This window comes from Geotrypetes seraphini, chromosome 16, assembly GCF_902459505.1.
Source record: "Geotrypetes seraphini chromosome 16, aGeoSer1.1, whole genome shotgun sequence".
NCBI classification, from domain to species: Eukaryota; Metazoa; Chordata; class Amphibia; order Gymnophiona; family Dermophiidae; genus Geotrypetes; species Geotrypetes seraphini.
In genome coordinates, this window is record NC_047099.1 from 53,015,131 (window position 1) to 53,031,444 (window position 16,314).

The 16,314-nt window shown below is 41.5% G+C and overlaps 1 protein-coding gene across 3 annotated transcripts in view; it reads right to left on the reverse strand.

Annotated features, from left to right (window-relative positions):
- LOC117350699 (A-kinase anchor protein 8-like) overlaps positions 1–16,314 on the reverse strand; it is a 72,885-nt gene that overhangs the window by 34,006 nt on the left and 22,565 nt on the right. For 2 of the 3 annotated variants that reach the window (XM_033925197.1, XM_033925199.1), the window contains exons 5-8: positions 8,559–8,673; positions 5,378–5,421; positions 4,901–4,937; positions 3,353–3,464 (exon numbers count right to left, since the gene is read on the reverse strand). In XM_033925197.1, coding sequence (XP_033781088.1) covers positions 3,353–3,464; positions 4,901–4,937; positions 5,378–5,421; positions 8,559–8,673 — 308 coding nt within the window. The remainder of the gene's footprint in view (positions 1–3,352; positions 3,465–4,900; positions 4,938–5,377; positions 5,422–8,558; positions 8,674–16,314) is intronic. The other variant, XM_033925198.1, reaches the window with a different exon arrangement.

Genomic DNA, 16,314 nt, shown 5'->3' on the forward strand with positions numbered 1-16,314 from the left:
TTTGTCTCTCGGACCTGTTTTCCCCATGGCCCAGCTTGCCTTAAAAACTAAATTCCTTGCTCCGTTTTATTTTCTTTCGGGGTGGTCAGCAAGCAGATTCATCTCTCTGTCCCCCATCTTTCTTGTGGTCCACAGCTAGGCCCTTCCTCCACTGCATATGGCTATCTGTGGCCCCTCCTGGGCAGGCACTCAGATGACCTCACTGGCCTTGCTATTTGATTTGAACCCTCTCTGGGTGGCGCGTGATGTGTTGTCTGCCTCCTTTGGGCGCCTCCATATTTTCACTTTCTCTTATTGTATAGCTCTATTTCCTTTCTCTGTTCCTCTCCTTATGGTTCTTAGTCACTTTCTGCTTCTAATACTCACTCTCCTCAATATCCTTATTTTCCTATTCCCTCACCAGCCATCATTCACTCTGTACAACGCTGCGTGCATCTTGTAGTGCTATAGAAATAATTAATAGCAGTAGTAGGATTTCACCAACAAGTGTGCCTGCATATCCCCTGCTTATCTCCGGAGAAAGATAGCATCCAGTTGCACCAAACACTGCAATATCTGACAGCTGTTGTCTTCAGCCAGGATACGCAACATGTTTTTGGAGTCAAACTCATGAATAATTCCAAGAACCACCTTATCCAAGGCAATTCCCAGTAGACCGAGTCCACTGGATGGATAAGGTCCACATGGAGTTGCTGCTGATGCTATGTGGCCAAGCACACCTACCATCTGACTAGCTAATAAACTGTTGGCTATCCTTTGCTTGAATAGCATCAATCAAGGCTCCTACAAACTCTAATTTCTGTGTTGGTTTTAGACAGGACTTGGAATCATTTATAAATGAACCCTAGTAACAAACAACTAAATGAAATGATTAAACAGTGATCTCTGCCCCAACCTAAAGTTGCCTACTTCCTGTGAGTTTTGTCGCTGTCCCTGCCCCATTTTTGTAAGCTATGTCTTAACCGCACAAGCCTCGAACACTTATGATTTTAAAGTGTTTGAGGCTTGTGCAGATGAGGACAGAGCTTGCAGGAATGGGGCAGGGACAGGAAAAAAACTCACGGGGATGAGAAAAAATGTGGATCTAAGGGAGGCTCATTAGAAATTTACTGTGGAAAGGGACCAGAATGCTTCCATTCAGCTTTTTTTTTTTTTTTTTAATTATTCATTTTAAAACTTTCATCAAGTGTACAAAAATTTATAATAAATAAAATAAATCTAAGCACTTGTGCATCTTATCATTATATCTTATAATTAAAAATATAACCCTCCCCCTCCCACCCTCGAATCCCTCTACTTATTATATTTTCATATAATGGAAATCCACCCCCCACCCAACCCTAAATCTTACATAATTAATAGAAAATTATTAGAAAAATGGCATCAATCATGACAAAAGGACGTTAATGGCTCCCAAATTTTAATAAAATTTCCATTCTGTACAGCTATTGATCTTTCTATTCTATATATGTGACATACTGAATTCCACCAAAACTTAAAATTAAGCCTACTATGATCTTTCCAGTTATTAGTAATATGTTGGATGGCAACTCCAGTCAAAATCAATAAAAGTTTGTTATTACACATTGATATCGGACTCTTTTTTCTCATAGACATACCAAAATGCACAGTATCATAAGATAACACTACATGGTTTTCCAATAAACAATTTACTTGATCCCAGATTGAGTTCCAAAAGGCTAAGATATGGGGACAATAGAACAAGAGATGATCCAAAGTCCCTACATCCAGATTACAATGCCAGCATCTATTAGACAAAGAACTATTTAACTTTTGCAATCTAACTGGGGTCCAAAAAGCTCTATGTAACAAAAAAAAAACCAAGTTTGTCTCATAGACGCTGACATTGTACATCTCATTCTCCAAGACCAAATTTGTGGCCATTGAGATGCTGAAATATTATGCTTAATCTCAATGCTCCAAATATCCCTCAGACCATTTTTAGGCTTTTTTTTAGCCAAATCACTAATAGTTTTATACCACTGTGCGGCCTGATGTCCCAGAAAGTCCGCCTGAAAACATAAAAATTCTATACTAGATTGAGTATTCAAATTTTTCCATTCAGGGAAACCTGCCTGAATGGCCTGCTTCAATTGCAACCAACGAAAATATTGTGATTTATGAAGCCCAAATTTATGTTGCAATTGTGTAAAATCCAGCAGCTTACCATTAGAAATTACATCATTTAAAGTTCTAATTCCTGCAATTATCCAATGTTTCCAGACGACCTTGAAACCGCCAATTTGAATTTTGGAGTTTAGCCATATGGATTGATTAGTTGAGTTAATAATAGAAATTGCTGTTAAATTACTAACAAATCTTAATGTTACATCTAAATGGTTACATAGAGCATTATGGACTCCTGTTCGTTTACAAAAGTTGGATAGCTCTAAGTCTAATAGATGCTGGCACTGTAATCTGGAAGCAGGGATCTTAGATCATTTAATATTTTACTGTCCCTTTATCATGGCTTTTTGGAAATCAATTTGGTCTCAAGTAAATTGTTTATTGGAAAACCATGTAGCTCTATCATATGAAACTATTCTGTTTGGTATGTTAATGAGAACAAAGAGTCAAATATCATCAAGTAATAAACTTTTACTGATAATGACAGGAGTCGCCATGCAACATATCACCAGTAATTGGAAAAATTACAATAATCTTAGCTATACATTCTGGTGGAATTCGTTGTGCCACATTTACAAAATGGAAAGAATAATTGCTATACAGAAAGGGAATTATAATAATTTTAAAAAGATCTGGGGGCCATTGACAAATTATTGTAATGATTTGACATCATTTTCCACTGACAGTATATTTATACATGGGGGGGATGGTATAAAGTTCTATTTAAAGGTTTAATCAATAGATAAGAATACAATATTTATATGATATTTTTGATTGAAATATTATTTAAAATGTAAAGCTATCTATCCTCTTTAAAACCTCTAATTTCTTATTATGTCTTTCCCTCATTTATTGAATTACCTGTAAACTGTGCCGAGCTCTATCTTTATGGAGAGGATGCGGTATATAAACTTAAGGTTTAGTCTAGTTTAGTTTAGTTGTGGGAAGAGTGGGTGGGGAGGGAATAAATTTATGTATTTATGATGACAATAGAAAGAAATTAAAGTGATGTGTAAAAGTTTTAAATGATGTAATATAGTGTACTTGTTGTAAGATGAAAAAATGAATAAAGAATTTGAAAAAAAAATAAGAAAGAAACTAAATGTTAACAATCTCATTCTAGCAGATGGTACCAAAGACCCCAGAATGTGAAAGCAGAATGATTAATAAATTACTGATCTAGAAGAATGTGACCGGTTCATACTTTTCCATCAGGCGGTCCCGCTGCCTCTTCTTCTGCCCATCTTGAGTCTTCTTACCCGCCTGCAGCTTCTTTTTTATCTGAGTGATTTCTTCTTCCATAGTTAAAGCAGAACCTAGAAACAAGCCAATGCCAAAACAATGCATAAGTTCATATCTGTTTCTTACCCCTAACTGCTGTATTAATTTCATTAAGTAGATCTGTATAGCAGTGCTCTAAGCTTTTCTACATCTATCATCATAAAACCCTTAGCGCGCAAGCGCACTTCAAACTCTGTGCTGGCAAAAGTTAGAGGAATGGTCTAATATCTGGCAACTAAAATTCAATGCAAAGAAATGCAGAGTAATGCATTTGGGGATTAATAATCAGAAGGAACTGTACATGCTGGGAGGTTAGAGGCTGATATGCACGGACGGGGAGAGGGACCTTGGGGTGATAGTGTCCGAAGATCTAAAAGCGAAAAAACAGTGTGACAAGGCAGTGGCTGCTGCCAGAAGGATCCTGGGCTGTATAAAGAGAGGCGTAGTCAGTAGAAAGAAGAAGGTGTTGATGCCCCTGAATAGGTCATTGGTGAGGCCCTACTTGGAGTATTATGTTCAGTTTTGGAGACCGTATCTGGTGAAGGACATAAAAAGATTTGAAGCGGTCCAGAGGGCGACAAAAATGACTGGAAGCCCTGAATATGTATACCATAGAGGAAAGAAGTGACACGGGAGATATGATTCAGACGTTCAAATACTTGAAAGGTATTAACGTAGAACAAAATCTTTTCCAGCGAAAGGAAAATGGTAAAACCAGAGGACATAATTTGAGGTTGAGGGATGGTAGACTCATGAGCAATGTAAGGAAATTCTACTTTACGGAGAGGATGATGGATGCCTAGAATGCACTTCCAAGAGAGGTGGTGGAGAGGAACATGGTGACAGAGTTTAAAAAAAAAATGTGGGATGAACAGAGGATCTAGAATCAGAAAGGATAGTAAATATTAAAGAACTAAGGCCAGAACTGGGCAGACTTGCACGGCTTGTGTCTGTATATGTATATGTGGATGAGTGGGCAGGGTTTCAATGGCTGGGAGGATATAGATGGGCTGGAGTGAGCTTTGACAGAGAGTAGTTAGAACCCAAGCACAGTACTGGGTAGAGCTTTGGATTCTTGCCCAGAAATAGCTAAAGAAGAAAAAAATTTTTTTTTAAATTGAATCAGGTTGGGCAGACTGGATGGACCATTCGGGTCTTTATCTGCTGTCATCTACTATGTTACTATATTGTCTGATACATCCTCGTTCATAATTAGATTTTGACAGTAAGGTACCACTTGGGTCTGTAAAGGTCAGTGTTTCTGTGTTTGAAAGGATCAGATGGGAATACACTAAAGCAGTGAGAAGCCTTTATCAAACCAATCCAGTGGTTTATGTGCTCAATTTAAAAATTCTCATGGCATGCTTACCTTAGGAGGTAAAAGAGAGTTATACTGAATGTGTTTTGCTATTTCAAATTGAATTTGCTTATAAGTGATGTACTTGCAGATTTCAAGCCAGCTCACACTTACCAGATTCTTCCTTCTCCTTCCCTTCATCTGCCCCTTCCTAACAGAACAAGAAATTAAGAGGTTAGACATGTAGATGTACCTTATTACTGAATCAAAAGCACAGTATGTCTGCTTTGGAGGACATGCAGGAAGAGCAGTGGTTGCATGCTCTGAGTGAGAGCCTCTTCCAGCATTCAGCCTGCTCAAATCTTGGCTCCCTAACATGAGCAGGGGTAATGGTGAGGGAGAGAGTTTTCTGGGGGTTTTAAGAGCACCTAGTATGTTTCATCCATGTTCACCCAGTTTTTTTTCCCCCAAATTCTTTATTCATTTTTCCATCTTACAACAAGTACACAATATTACATCATATTAAACTGTTACACATATCACCCAGTATTAAAAAGGCATTCTACTGTCATGAGAATGCAAACCAATTCTGATAAACTGAATATTAAAAATAGAAAAAGTTTTCAATAAATCCAGCTAGCAGATACTTACAGTTTTCAAGTCCTGTTCAGCTGCATCATCCCCCTCTTTCTTTTCTGAAAAAAAACAACAATTTATAGCACATGATCAGGCTATTAACCTGAGTAAAAGCATTTGTGCACTTTCCAGTAGCCAGCTCTGAAAGCATAACCAAGAAAATGATATACTAAAGGTCATACTCTGAACATAAGGCTTGCCGTCTTATAATGAAGGCATTTTAGCAGCCAAAACCAATCCAAGGCGGAATTATATCTTACCCACTAGCTTTTATTTGAATGTTACCCTGTCCACATGCTTTCTACTCAGTTACTTCACACTGCCCATACCCCCGAATTAAACCAGAGACAACACAGAATCTAGATGCACAAAGCACAATGCCAAGACTAGGAGAGTCACACTGTGTGTACATACTAGCCTAATGAGTCGTTCACTCACCTGCTAATTGAGGTTTTCCGTAGAGAAGCAAGTAAATGTAATGTAAATACAGCCACAATGATGGTAATCCTGATGTGGACCTGGGGCTTGGGACCCAAGGAAAACTGGGAGTAAGGCAAATAAGCTCAACCAAGTGATGCAGTCTCAGCCTGCACTGTTGAGACATTGGTCAGGGACTAGAAGTCCTTTGTACCAGTGATATCACTGGGAAATGTTAGTTTCTCTACTTTCATTTGCTTGTAAGAAGGATAACAACCAATCAGGGTGTTGCAGCCTGGATGCTAAGGAATGTTCAACTAAACAGTTTGTCATGTGCATGTATCAGGTTCCTAGAAGTCTGAATTAGAGAAAGACACAGCGGGTAACCCGCCGAAACGGTGACAAAAAAAGGTCACCGCGAGTACGGGGACAAAACCATCCTCATGGAGCAATGAATGGTCTTGTCTCTGCAGTTAAGAGTGAGCATGCATGGTGAACGAGCGTGCGGTCTGGTAGCCCCCTCTCTCCTGCCGGCTGTGCATTTCCCTCCCTCCCTTTTCCTTACCTTCTCTTCGTGGGGATTTCTATAAGGCTATCCGTTGTATTGCAGCCGGAGCCTTGAAGTCGCGAATACAGGATGTCCGGTGCAGTACTTGGAGAGACCCCCCAGGAAAGAGACTTGGGATATTGGTCAACAAGTTAATGAAGCCATCCGCGCAATGTGTGGTGGCGGCAAAAAGGGCAAACAGATTGCTGGGAATGATTAAGAAGGGGATCATGAATAGATCGGAGAAGGTTATCATGCCATTGTACCGGGCCATGATACGCCCTCACCTGGAATACTGTGACCAGCACTAGTTGCCATACATGAAGAAGAACACAGTACTACTCGAAAGGGTCCAGAGAAGAGCGACTAAAATGGTTAAGGGGCTGGAGAAGTTGCTGTACAGTGAGAGATTAGAGAAACTGGGCCTCTTCTCCCTTTAAAAGAGGAGATTGAGAGGGGACATGATGGAAACATTCAAGATAATGAAGGAAATAGACTTAGTAGATAAGGACAGGTTGTTCACCCTCTCCAAGGTAGAGAGAACGAGAGGGCACTCTCTAAAGTTAAAAGGGAATAGATTCCGTACAAACGTAAGGAAGTTCTTCTTCACCCAGAGAGTGGTAAAAAACTGGAAGGCTCTTCAGGAGGCTGTTATAGAGGAAAACACCCTCCAGGGATTCAAGACAAAGTTAGACAAGTTCCTGCTGAACCGGAACATACGCAGGTAAGGCTAGTCTCAGGGCACTGGTCTTTGACCTAAGGGCCGCCGTGGGAGCGAATTGCTGGGCACAATGGACCACTGGTCTGACCCAGCAGCTGCAATTCTTATGATGTTAAGTCTGTTTTGAACTTTTGACTCCTCTGCTACAAATATGTGTTACTGGTCTGAATTTTGCATGAAGATTAAAGGCAACCTTCAAGGATCTAGAGCCCAATGCAGTTAATATTATATTGAGTCAGAATAGGATGGCACCTAGAGGTGAGCTCTCCCTGTACAAGTGTATTATTAAAAGGTCAAGATTGGGAAGAACCTATGACCAGACCAATAGAGCCAGGAACCGCGGACCTGGGGTTTGAGCTGGATGGGGATGATTGGGTTGAATACTACAAGGGAATTATCATATACCAGTGTTTTATTCTGACTGTTGGAGGGGCTGTGGGATGAAAGGATCCTATTTGCACACCTGATGAGATGTGTCTCGTCCTTGTGGAGTTGGGTAGAGGGAGATGGTATCTAAAATGCTTTGGAGTTTTCTACACATCACTTCCTTGTTGGGCCTTTTGGGTAACTGGAATAATTCTAGTATGAACTTAACATTAGTCAATTTGAAGTGAAAATGAATGATGTACTATTTCAACTTAGAGTTTCCAATCTACAAACTCCATGAAAATACTCTAAGATATTTATGCTTGTTCCAAATCTTCTTGCTTCATACACATAATATGCTATCTTTGCAGAAGACCTCAAACACCACTCCACCGTCCCATGTACACAGTCTTTCACGGGTAGAATTATGTGTTGAATCCTCACTGGTCACGGCTTCAAGATTTGCATTTTTTTATTTATTCTCAAACTCTGTAGTTAAATAGTTATTTAATAAATTAAGTTAATATTAACTTAATTTATTAAATAACTAACTATTTAAATACAGAGTTTGAGAATAAATAAAAAATGACTTCTGTATGAATTTAAGTTCTCATAAGTTGAGAATGGGTTGAAGACATCCCCTCTCCACCAATTTCTTTAAGGATTACAGGCTGAGCATCAGCTAATGCACACACAGAGCACACCTCTTTCCACCTTAGTGAATAATCCCAAGTCTTTCATAAAAATATTAAAACAAATCAAAATTAGGCTACTTAATTTGCCCAGTCTGTCTATTTCTACATGCTTGCTGGTGCAGTTTACCACAGCTATATCAAAGGTCAAATTCAATCTTCAGCCCCCATCCCTCCTCCAGTTCAAAGTAAGACTTTACAAAGACTACATACAAGGAAACTAGTAAGGCTGGAGAAACACAAAACCAGATGACATTACTACTACCTCCTGAGGCCTACACACAAGTTCCATAGAGCTACATGCCCCATTTGTTCATGGAAAATTTCCCACAAAAATCCACATCTGAACCTAGACATCACATGCTGTTACCAAGCTCCCATGCCATGCCAGCACAATGCAGAAAATCTCAGCCTCAAGCAATGCATGGGATAGCCACATCAAATGTACCTTACCATTTTCAGAGTTTGCAGTGTTCTTTTTGGCCACTTTAATTTCAGACTCGTTAGCATTGTCAGACTGCTTCCTCTTGTTCCCCACTATAGTGTCCTTCTTGCCTTTCTTCTTCTGCTGCGTTACAGAAAATGAAAACATCAGCTCCAAAAACTGCCAAAGAGACGACACTCACACACACAACTTTCACAGCTATAATCCACATTGGCTATGCTATATTAATAAACTTTGACAATTTTTTGGCTAACAGCTATCTGTTCTCTCAAACAAGGAGAAGTTAGATCTACCTAATCATTTTCTTTCCTTTAGTCTTTCAGACTATTTCAGAAGATCAGATGTTATGACCATTGTCAGGCAGGTGAAGATAGAGAATGCAGAACTGTGGTGTGCTGTTTAAGTTCTGTATGTAGCTCCTATAATTATTTTCACACGCAAGCAATGAAATGAAAATACTGCCGAGTGAGGAGAATAACCTTTATCCTTCTTTGAAGCACCAAAAACAACAAACTATACCTGGAATTGTAGTAATTAAACAAGTAAAAACCTCTACAAAGAGAATTCAAACTGAACAAAAAAAAGACAATGTTAGAAACAAACCAGAAAAAAAACACACACTTCACAAAGCATGGGATTTTGGAATATAGTCTGAAGGACTAAGAGAAAATTATCAGGTTAAGAGCTAAATTTCTCTTTCCTCAATGTCCTCAGATGATTGGGTTATTAAAAAGCAAACCTTAAGAAGGGTAGGTAGCAACTGCTGCCCTGAGAAGTCAGCTTATTGCCAGGCCATGTCAACCCTATAATGTTTAGATAAAGTACAAAACCAAGTCCAGATATCAGACAGTGATATCAGACAGACCTCTCCCTCTTATAGAATGGGCCCATAAAGTTTTGGGGACCTCTACCTATTAGGATGTAAGCTGACATAATAGCTTCTTATAATCAGCAAGCAGTTGATTTAGAGGCAGCTTGTCCCTTTTGAAAATTTCCAAACAGAATGAATAGTTTGTCCAACAAACTCACTGGTAACCTCAATTTCTGCTTATTATATTAGTATCTGATCCGAGGAGGAAACTTGATCACCCAAGTCTTCCCTACAAAAGGATAGAAGATCTACTGGCTTGTTAACAAGAAAGGAAGATATGACCATAGGAAGAAAGTATGGTACAGTGTGAAGCATCAGCTTCTAAAATGGAAGGGATCTTGACATAGGGAATAAAGTTTTAAAATTCTTCCAGCCATATTAATACCTACTAGACATACTGTTTTCAGTATCTTATCTTTCAGAAAAAACCTTCAGAAAGCTCCAATTGAGCCACTTAGGAATGGCCTAAAGCCAGAAGGTGACTCCATTCCAGATAAACTATATGAAGAGGAGAGCAAAAGTAACTGTTCCCTTCCAAGGAAATGCAAAACATTTGGATGCGCAGCCAATGAGAAATTCTGCAAGTGTCCCTTCAATCATGCCAATTTAGCTACCTGAAACTTAAAAGAATCTAAAACTAAGCCTTTTTGAAGGTTTGACTGGAAGAAGGCTAGATCTCGGATACCAAAGACAAACACTGCAAAGGTTAATCTTTCAGAGCACCAACTTGCAAATGTCCTCCATATTCTAACATATACCATGGAAGTAGAGCATTTTCTCACTTGAAGAATAATGATTATTGCGTCTGAGTAACCCTAGCACCCCAGCCTTACCTTTTCAAGAGCCAGGCAAGGGTGACAGATCCTCCATTAGAAATATATCTTGATGTAACAAGCCTTTGCTCCAAAGAGGCCTGAATGGCTAGTCAACCAGAAAGTGAAATCAGATCCACATACCTTGGTCTTCATGACCAATCCAGAGCAACTAGAATAACAATCTAGATGCACTGTGATGCTCCAAAGATGACAACCTACTACAGGCCAAGGAAGACAGACATACAGAAGGCCACTCGGAGTACAAGACTGAACTATCAAACTCAGGCCTCATGAGATTACCCTCTTCAACGGCTGAAGCCATGAATCTTGAAATGCTGGTGGCCATCAAGTCCATTACTGGACAACTTCACCATACCACAATTAGCTGAAATACCACACTGGACAGTTCCAATTCCCATGGATCTAGACCACCTGCTGAGAAATCTATTTGAACATTCTGTGTTCCTGCTATATATGCTACCTTGAGACAGCTGAGATGCTTCTCTGCCTAGCTAAAAAGCATGCAGGACTCCAGGACTAGATCTATTCTAGATGTGGTCCCTACTTGTCTGTTCACATAGGCCACTGATGTGGCAGTGTCAGAGAATATCCTGAATAGTGAGATGAGTCACAAATGTTAATAAAGCCTTCTCAACTGCTCTCAGTTCTAGGCAGCTGTTTTTATTATTTGCCCTGAGCCGCTTAAAACGGATAGTGAGATCTCTAACCCATGGTGACAACTTTCCAGCCAGATAAATGAATGAAAATGACACAGAAGCCATCCATGGAAAATCAGACCTCTAGTCCTACAAGAATGGGAACCAAGGACTTAGAAACGATTCATATGCGCTCTCACTCAAGGAACCACTTTTAAGGTTGCTGCCATAGACCCGAGGACCTGAGTGTAATTCAAGGCACATGGACTTCCTTTGCATTGCATTAAAGAGTATTCCAAGATGTTATAGGTTATCAGTTTGCTTCTTTTGAAGTTTACTATCCAGCTGAGAGACTGAACAATGTTGACCACTCTTGAAGTTGCATGTTCACTGTCCTGAAAGTAATATTCTACTCTGATCATCTGATGGAGAAGACCTCTACAACAACCATAACCTTGAAAAAGGTCCTGGAAGCTGTAGCTATTTTATTATTTTTTTATTATTATTTTCCAATGTAATATACAAAAAGAAAGAACATAAGAATAGCCTTACTGGAGCAGATCAATGGTCCATCTAGCCCAGTATCTCGTCTTCACAGAGGCCAATCCAAGTCACAAGTACCTGATAAAAACCCAAATAGTAACAGCATTTCATGCCACCAATCCAGGGCAAGCAGTGGCTTCCCCAATGTCTGTCTCAAGAACAAACTATGGATTTTTCCTCCAGGAATTTGTCTAAACCTTTTTTTAAAACCAGCTACATTAACCGCTCTCCACACATCCTCTGGCAATGCATTCCAGAGCTTAACTATTCTCTGAATGAAAAGATATTTCCTCCTATTGGTTTTTAAAAGTATCTCTCTGAAACTTAATCGAGTGTCCCCTAGTCTTTGTAAATCTTGATGCAGTTTAAAATAAAAAACAAAACAAAAAAACAAATCGATCCACTCAGGATTTTGTAGAGCCCCAACCTCTTTATTCTTTCCTCATACAAGAGGAGCTCCATCTCCTTTATCATCTTGGTTACTCTTCTTTGAACACTTTCTAGTGCCACTATATCTTTTTTGAGATAAGATGACCAGAACTGAATGCAATACTCAAGGTGAGGTTGTACCATTGAGTGATAGAGGCATTATAAAATCCTTAGTCTTGTTTACCATCCCTTTTCTAATAATTCCTAGATATTATTAATGTTTGGTCACAGTAGAAGGGGAAAACAAATCCACAATATCAAGGGAAAGCACAGTTACTTACCGTAACAGGTGTTATCCAGGGACAGCAGGCAGATATTCTCACTGATGGGTGATGGCACCGACGGAGCCCAGGTACGGACACTTTAGAGTGAATTGTACTCTAAGAACTTAAAGATCTGGCTAGTCCGCACCGCGCATGCGCGAGTGCCTTCCCGCCCGATGTAGGCGCGCGGTCCCTCAGTTAAGATAAGCCAGCTAAGAAGCCAACCCAGGGAGGAAGGTGGGTTGTGAGAATATCTGCCCGCTGTCCCTGGATAACACCTGTTACGGTAATTAACTATGCTTTGTCCCAGGACAAACAGACAGCATATTCTCACTGATGAGTAACCAAGATAACAGAATGGAATGGTGGGAGAGTTGGCCATTAGGAAAATAAATGTTGTAATATAGATTGGCCGAAGTGCCCATCCCACCTGGAGAAGGACTCCAGACAGTAGTGAGAAGTGAAGGTATGAACTAAGAACCAGGTGGCAGCTTTACAGATTTCGTCAATAGGAGTAGATATGAGGAAAGCCAAAGAAGCTGCCATAGCTCTAACTTTATGGGCTGTGACACGGCTCTCCAGTGTCAGTCCGGTCTGAGTATAACAGAATGAGATGCAGGCAGTTAGCCAGTTGGAAATCATTCTCTTGGAAACAGGATGCCCCAACTTGTTTGGATCAAAAGAGATGAAGAGTTGGGGAGAAGTTCTATGAGGCTTTGTGCGATCAAGGTAATAAGCCAAAGCTCGTTTACAGTCCAAAGTATGCAAGGCTACTTCTCCAGGATGAGAATGAGGCCTAGGAAAAAATACTGGTAAGAAAATCGATAGATTGAGATGAAAGTCAGAGATAATTTTTAGAAGAAACTTTGGATGTGTATGTAGAACCACCTTATAATGATGGAAAACTTAAAAGTGGATCTGCTACTAGTGCTTGAAACTCACTGACCCTCCTGGCAGAGGTGAGAGCAATAAGAAAGACTACTTTCCAGGTAAGATATTTGAAATGAGCTGAGGCAATTGGTTCAAATGGCGGCTTCATCAGACTGGAAAGAATCACATTAAGGACCCAGACAACAGGTGGAGGAGGCTTGAGAGGTGGTTTCACACTGAAAAGCCCCTTCATGAATTTGGAGATCAAAGGATGAGCAGCAAGAGGTTTTCCCTGTACTGGTTCATGATAAGCAGTAATAGCACTAAGACTGATTCTAATGGATGTCGACTTAAGTCCCGAGTCAGACAGAAAAAGTAGTTAAACCAACACCAATTCCACTGCCTAGGAAGCTGGATCATGATGATGAAGAAGACACCAGGAAGACAACCGAGACCACTTTTGTTGGTAAAGCACAGTTACTTACCGTAACAGTTGTTATCCAGGGACAGCAGGCAGCTATTCTCACAAGTGGGTGATGTCATCCAACGGAGCCCTGATACGGACGCCTCACAAGCAGACCTGCTTGAAGAAACTTGAAGTTACGAGTCGCCCGCACCACGCATGCGCGAGTACCCTCCCGCCCAGCGCAGGGCGCGTCTCCTCAGTTCAGATAGCTAGCAGAGAAGCCAACCCGGGGAGGCGGGTGGGATGTGAGAATAGCTGCCTGCTGTCCCTGGATAACAACTATTACGGTAAGTAACTGTGCTTTATCCCAGGACAAGCAGGCAGGTATTCTCACAAGTGGGTGACCTCCAAGCTAACCAAAGTGAGATGGTGGGAGAGTTGGCAACTTAGGAGAATAAATTTTGCAATACCGTTTGGCCAAACTGTCCATCCCGTCTGGAGAAAGTATCCAGACAATAATGAGAAGTGAAGGTATGAACCGAGGACCAAGTAGCAGCTCTACAAATTTCCTCAATAGGTGTTAATCTGAGGAAAGCCACAGATGCTGCCATTGCTCTGACCTTATGGGCTGTGACTTTACTGTGAAGAGGTAATCCAGCCTAGGCATCGCAGAATGAGATACAAGCTGCCATCCAATTGGAGATGGTACGCTTAGAGATAGGACGTCCCAACTTGTTCAGATCAAAGGAGACAAAAAGTTGAGGAGCAGTTCTGTGTGATTTGGTGCATTCCAAATAGAAAGCCAAAGCACGTTTTCAGTCCAGAGTATGACGAGCAGATTCTCCAGGATGAGAATGAGGCTTTGGAAAAAACACTGGAAGAACAATGGATTGTTTGAGATGAAATTCCAAGACTACTTTAGGAAGGAATTTTGGATGAGTGTGAAGAACCACCTTGTCATGATGGAACACTGTAAAAGGTGGATCAGCAACCAACGCTTGAAGCTCACCGACTCGTCGAGCAGAAGTGAGGCCAATGAGAAACACCACTTTCCAAGTGAGATACTTCAGATGAGACTTGTTAAGAGGTTCAAATGGAGGTTTCATAAGCTGAGAAAGAACAACATTGAGGTCCCAAACCACTGGAGGCGGTTTGAGGGGAGGATTGACATGGAAAAGTCCTTTCATGAATCTGGAAACCACCGGATGAGCAGAGAGAGGTTTCCCTTGAAGAGGCTGATGGAAAGCAGCAATTGCACTAAGATGGACTCGTATCGATGTAGACATGAGGCCAGAATGAGAAAGGTGCAAAAGGTAATCCAAAACTGAAGACAAGGAGGAGTGTTGTGGCTCATGATGATGAGAAGAACACCAAGCAGAAAATCTAGTCCACTTTTGATGGTAGCATTGTCTAGTAGCAGGCTTCCTTGAAGCTTCCAGGACGTCTCTCCCAGGTTGAGAAAACTGGAGAGGGGTTACGTTGAGAGGAACCAAGCTGTCAGGTGTAGAGACTGCAGGTTGGGATGAAGTAGAGATCCCTGATGCTGTGTAAGCAGCGATGGAAACACTGGTAGAAGGAAGGGCTCTGAATCGGCGGCATCGAAAAAGACATTTGCTGAGGCGGCACAACCGTAGATGACGGTTCTGCAAAAGTCGGTGCCAACAAGACACGTTCAGACCGCACCGGAGCCTTAAGGGTCGGTGTCGGCAACCAAGAATCAGAGTGAACTGGTGTCACAAGGGTCGATGCCGATAACAAAAGCTCAGACCAGACCGGAGGAGCCAGTGTCGCCATGACAGGAAGTAAAAGTTGTAACTGCTCCCGTAGTTGGACTTGCATTATTGCTACAATTTTGTCAAGAGATTGCACCGATACCGCTTGCTTTTTCGCCAGTACCTTTGGTGCCGCTCTGCGCTCCGGAGATGAGGAGGCCGATGATGAAGCACTCACCTCAATGGGAGCCGAGCGTTTCTTAGGACGCCTCGAGGTCTGCAGGACTTGGCTTACTGCTGGAGTGACTTGAGGGTCCGAAGGGGTGGGGGAAGGCTTCTTAGCCGGCTTACCCACTGGCAGCGACACCGAGATGGATTCCTGGGATGTCTAATGATGCGATGTCGACATCGGAGCCAGTGTCAAATCTCCCTCCATACTGGACCCGAACAATAACTGCTGCTGAATTTGGCAATTCTTGAGGGTCCTCTTCTGAAGAGAAGAACAACGGGTGCATGAATCAGCCCTGTGGTCTGGACCCAAACACTGGAGGCACCAACGATGCAGATCCGTGAGAGAAATAGGGTGAGCACACTGTCCGCACTTTTTGAAACCCGATTGTGGCCGAGACATGAATGGAAACACTGCCTCTGCTAAATCAAAGGTCGAGACCTGAATCATGGCAACAGGCCCCGCCGGGCCGTGGCTGCGGAAACGCAAAAAATAACAAGATTTTTTTTTTTAACAAAACAAAAGGTAAAAGAAAGAAACTGAACGACAACAAAAAGTCAGAAAAAAATAGCCGCTTGAGCGGGAAGGCAGCGAAAAAAGTTCAACAGCCGTTGAAACGCGACTTCTCAGCTCCATGGAAACTAAGAAACCGCGTGACTATGTCGGGTGGGAAGGCACTCGTGCATGTGCGGTGCGGGCTAGCCAGAACTTTCTAAGTTCTTAGAGTGCAATTCACTCTAAAGAAGAGATTTCAAAGTCCTTCCTTGAGGCCGCAATCCAGTCGGGTTTTCAGGATTTCCCCAATGAATATGCATGAGATCTATGTGCATGCACTGCTTTCAATGCATATTCATTGTGGAAATCCTGAAAACCCGACTGGATTGCGGCCCTCAAGGAGGGACTTTGAGATCCCTGCTCTAAACTATCCGTACCGGGGCTCCGTTGGTGCCATCACCCATCAGTTAGAATA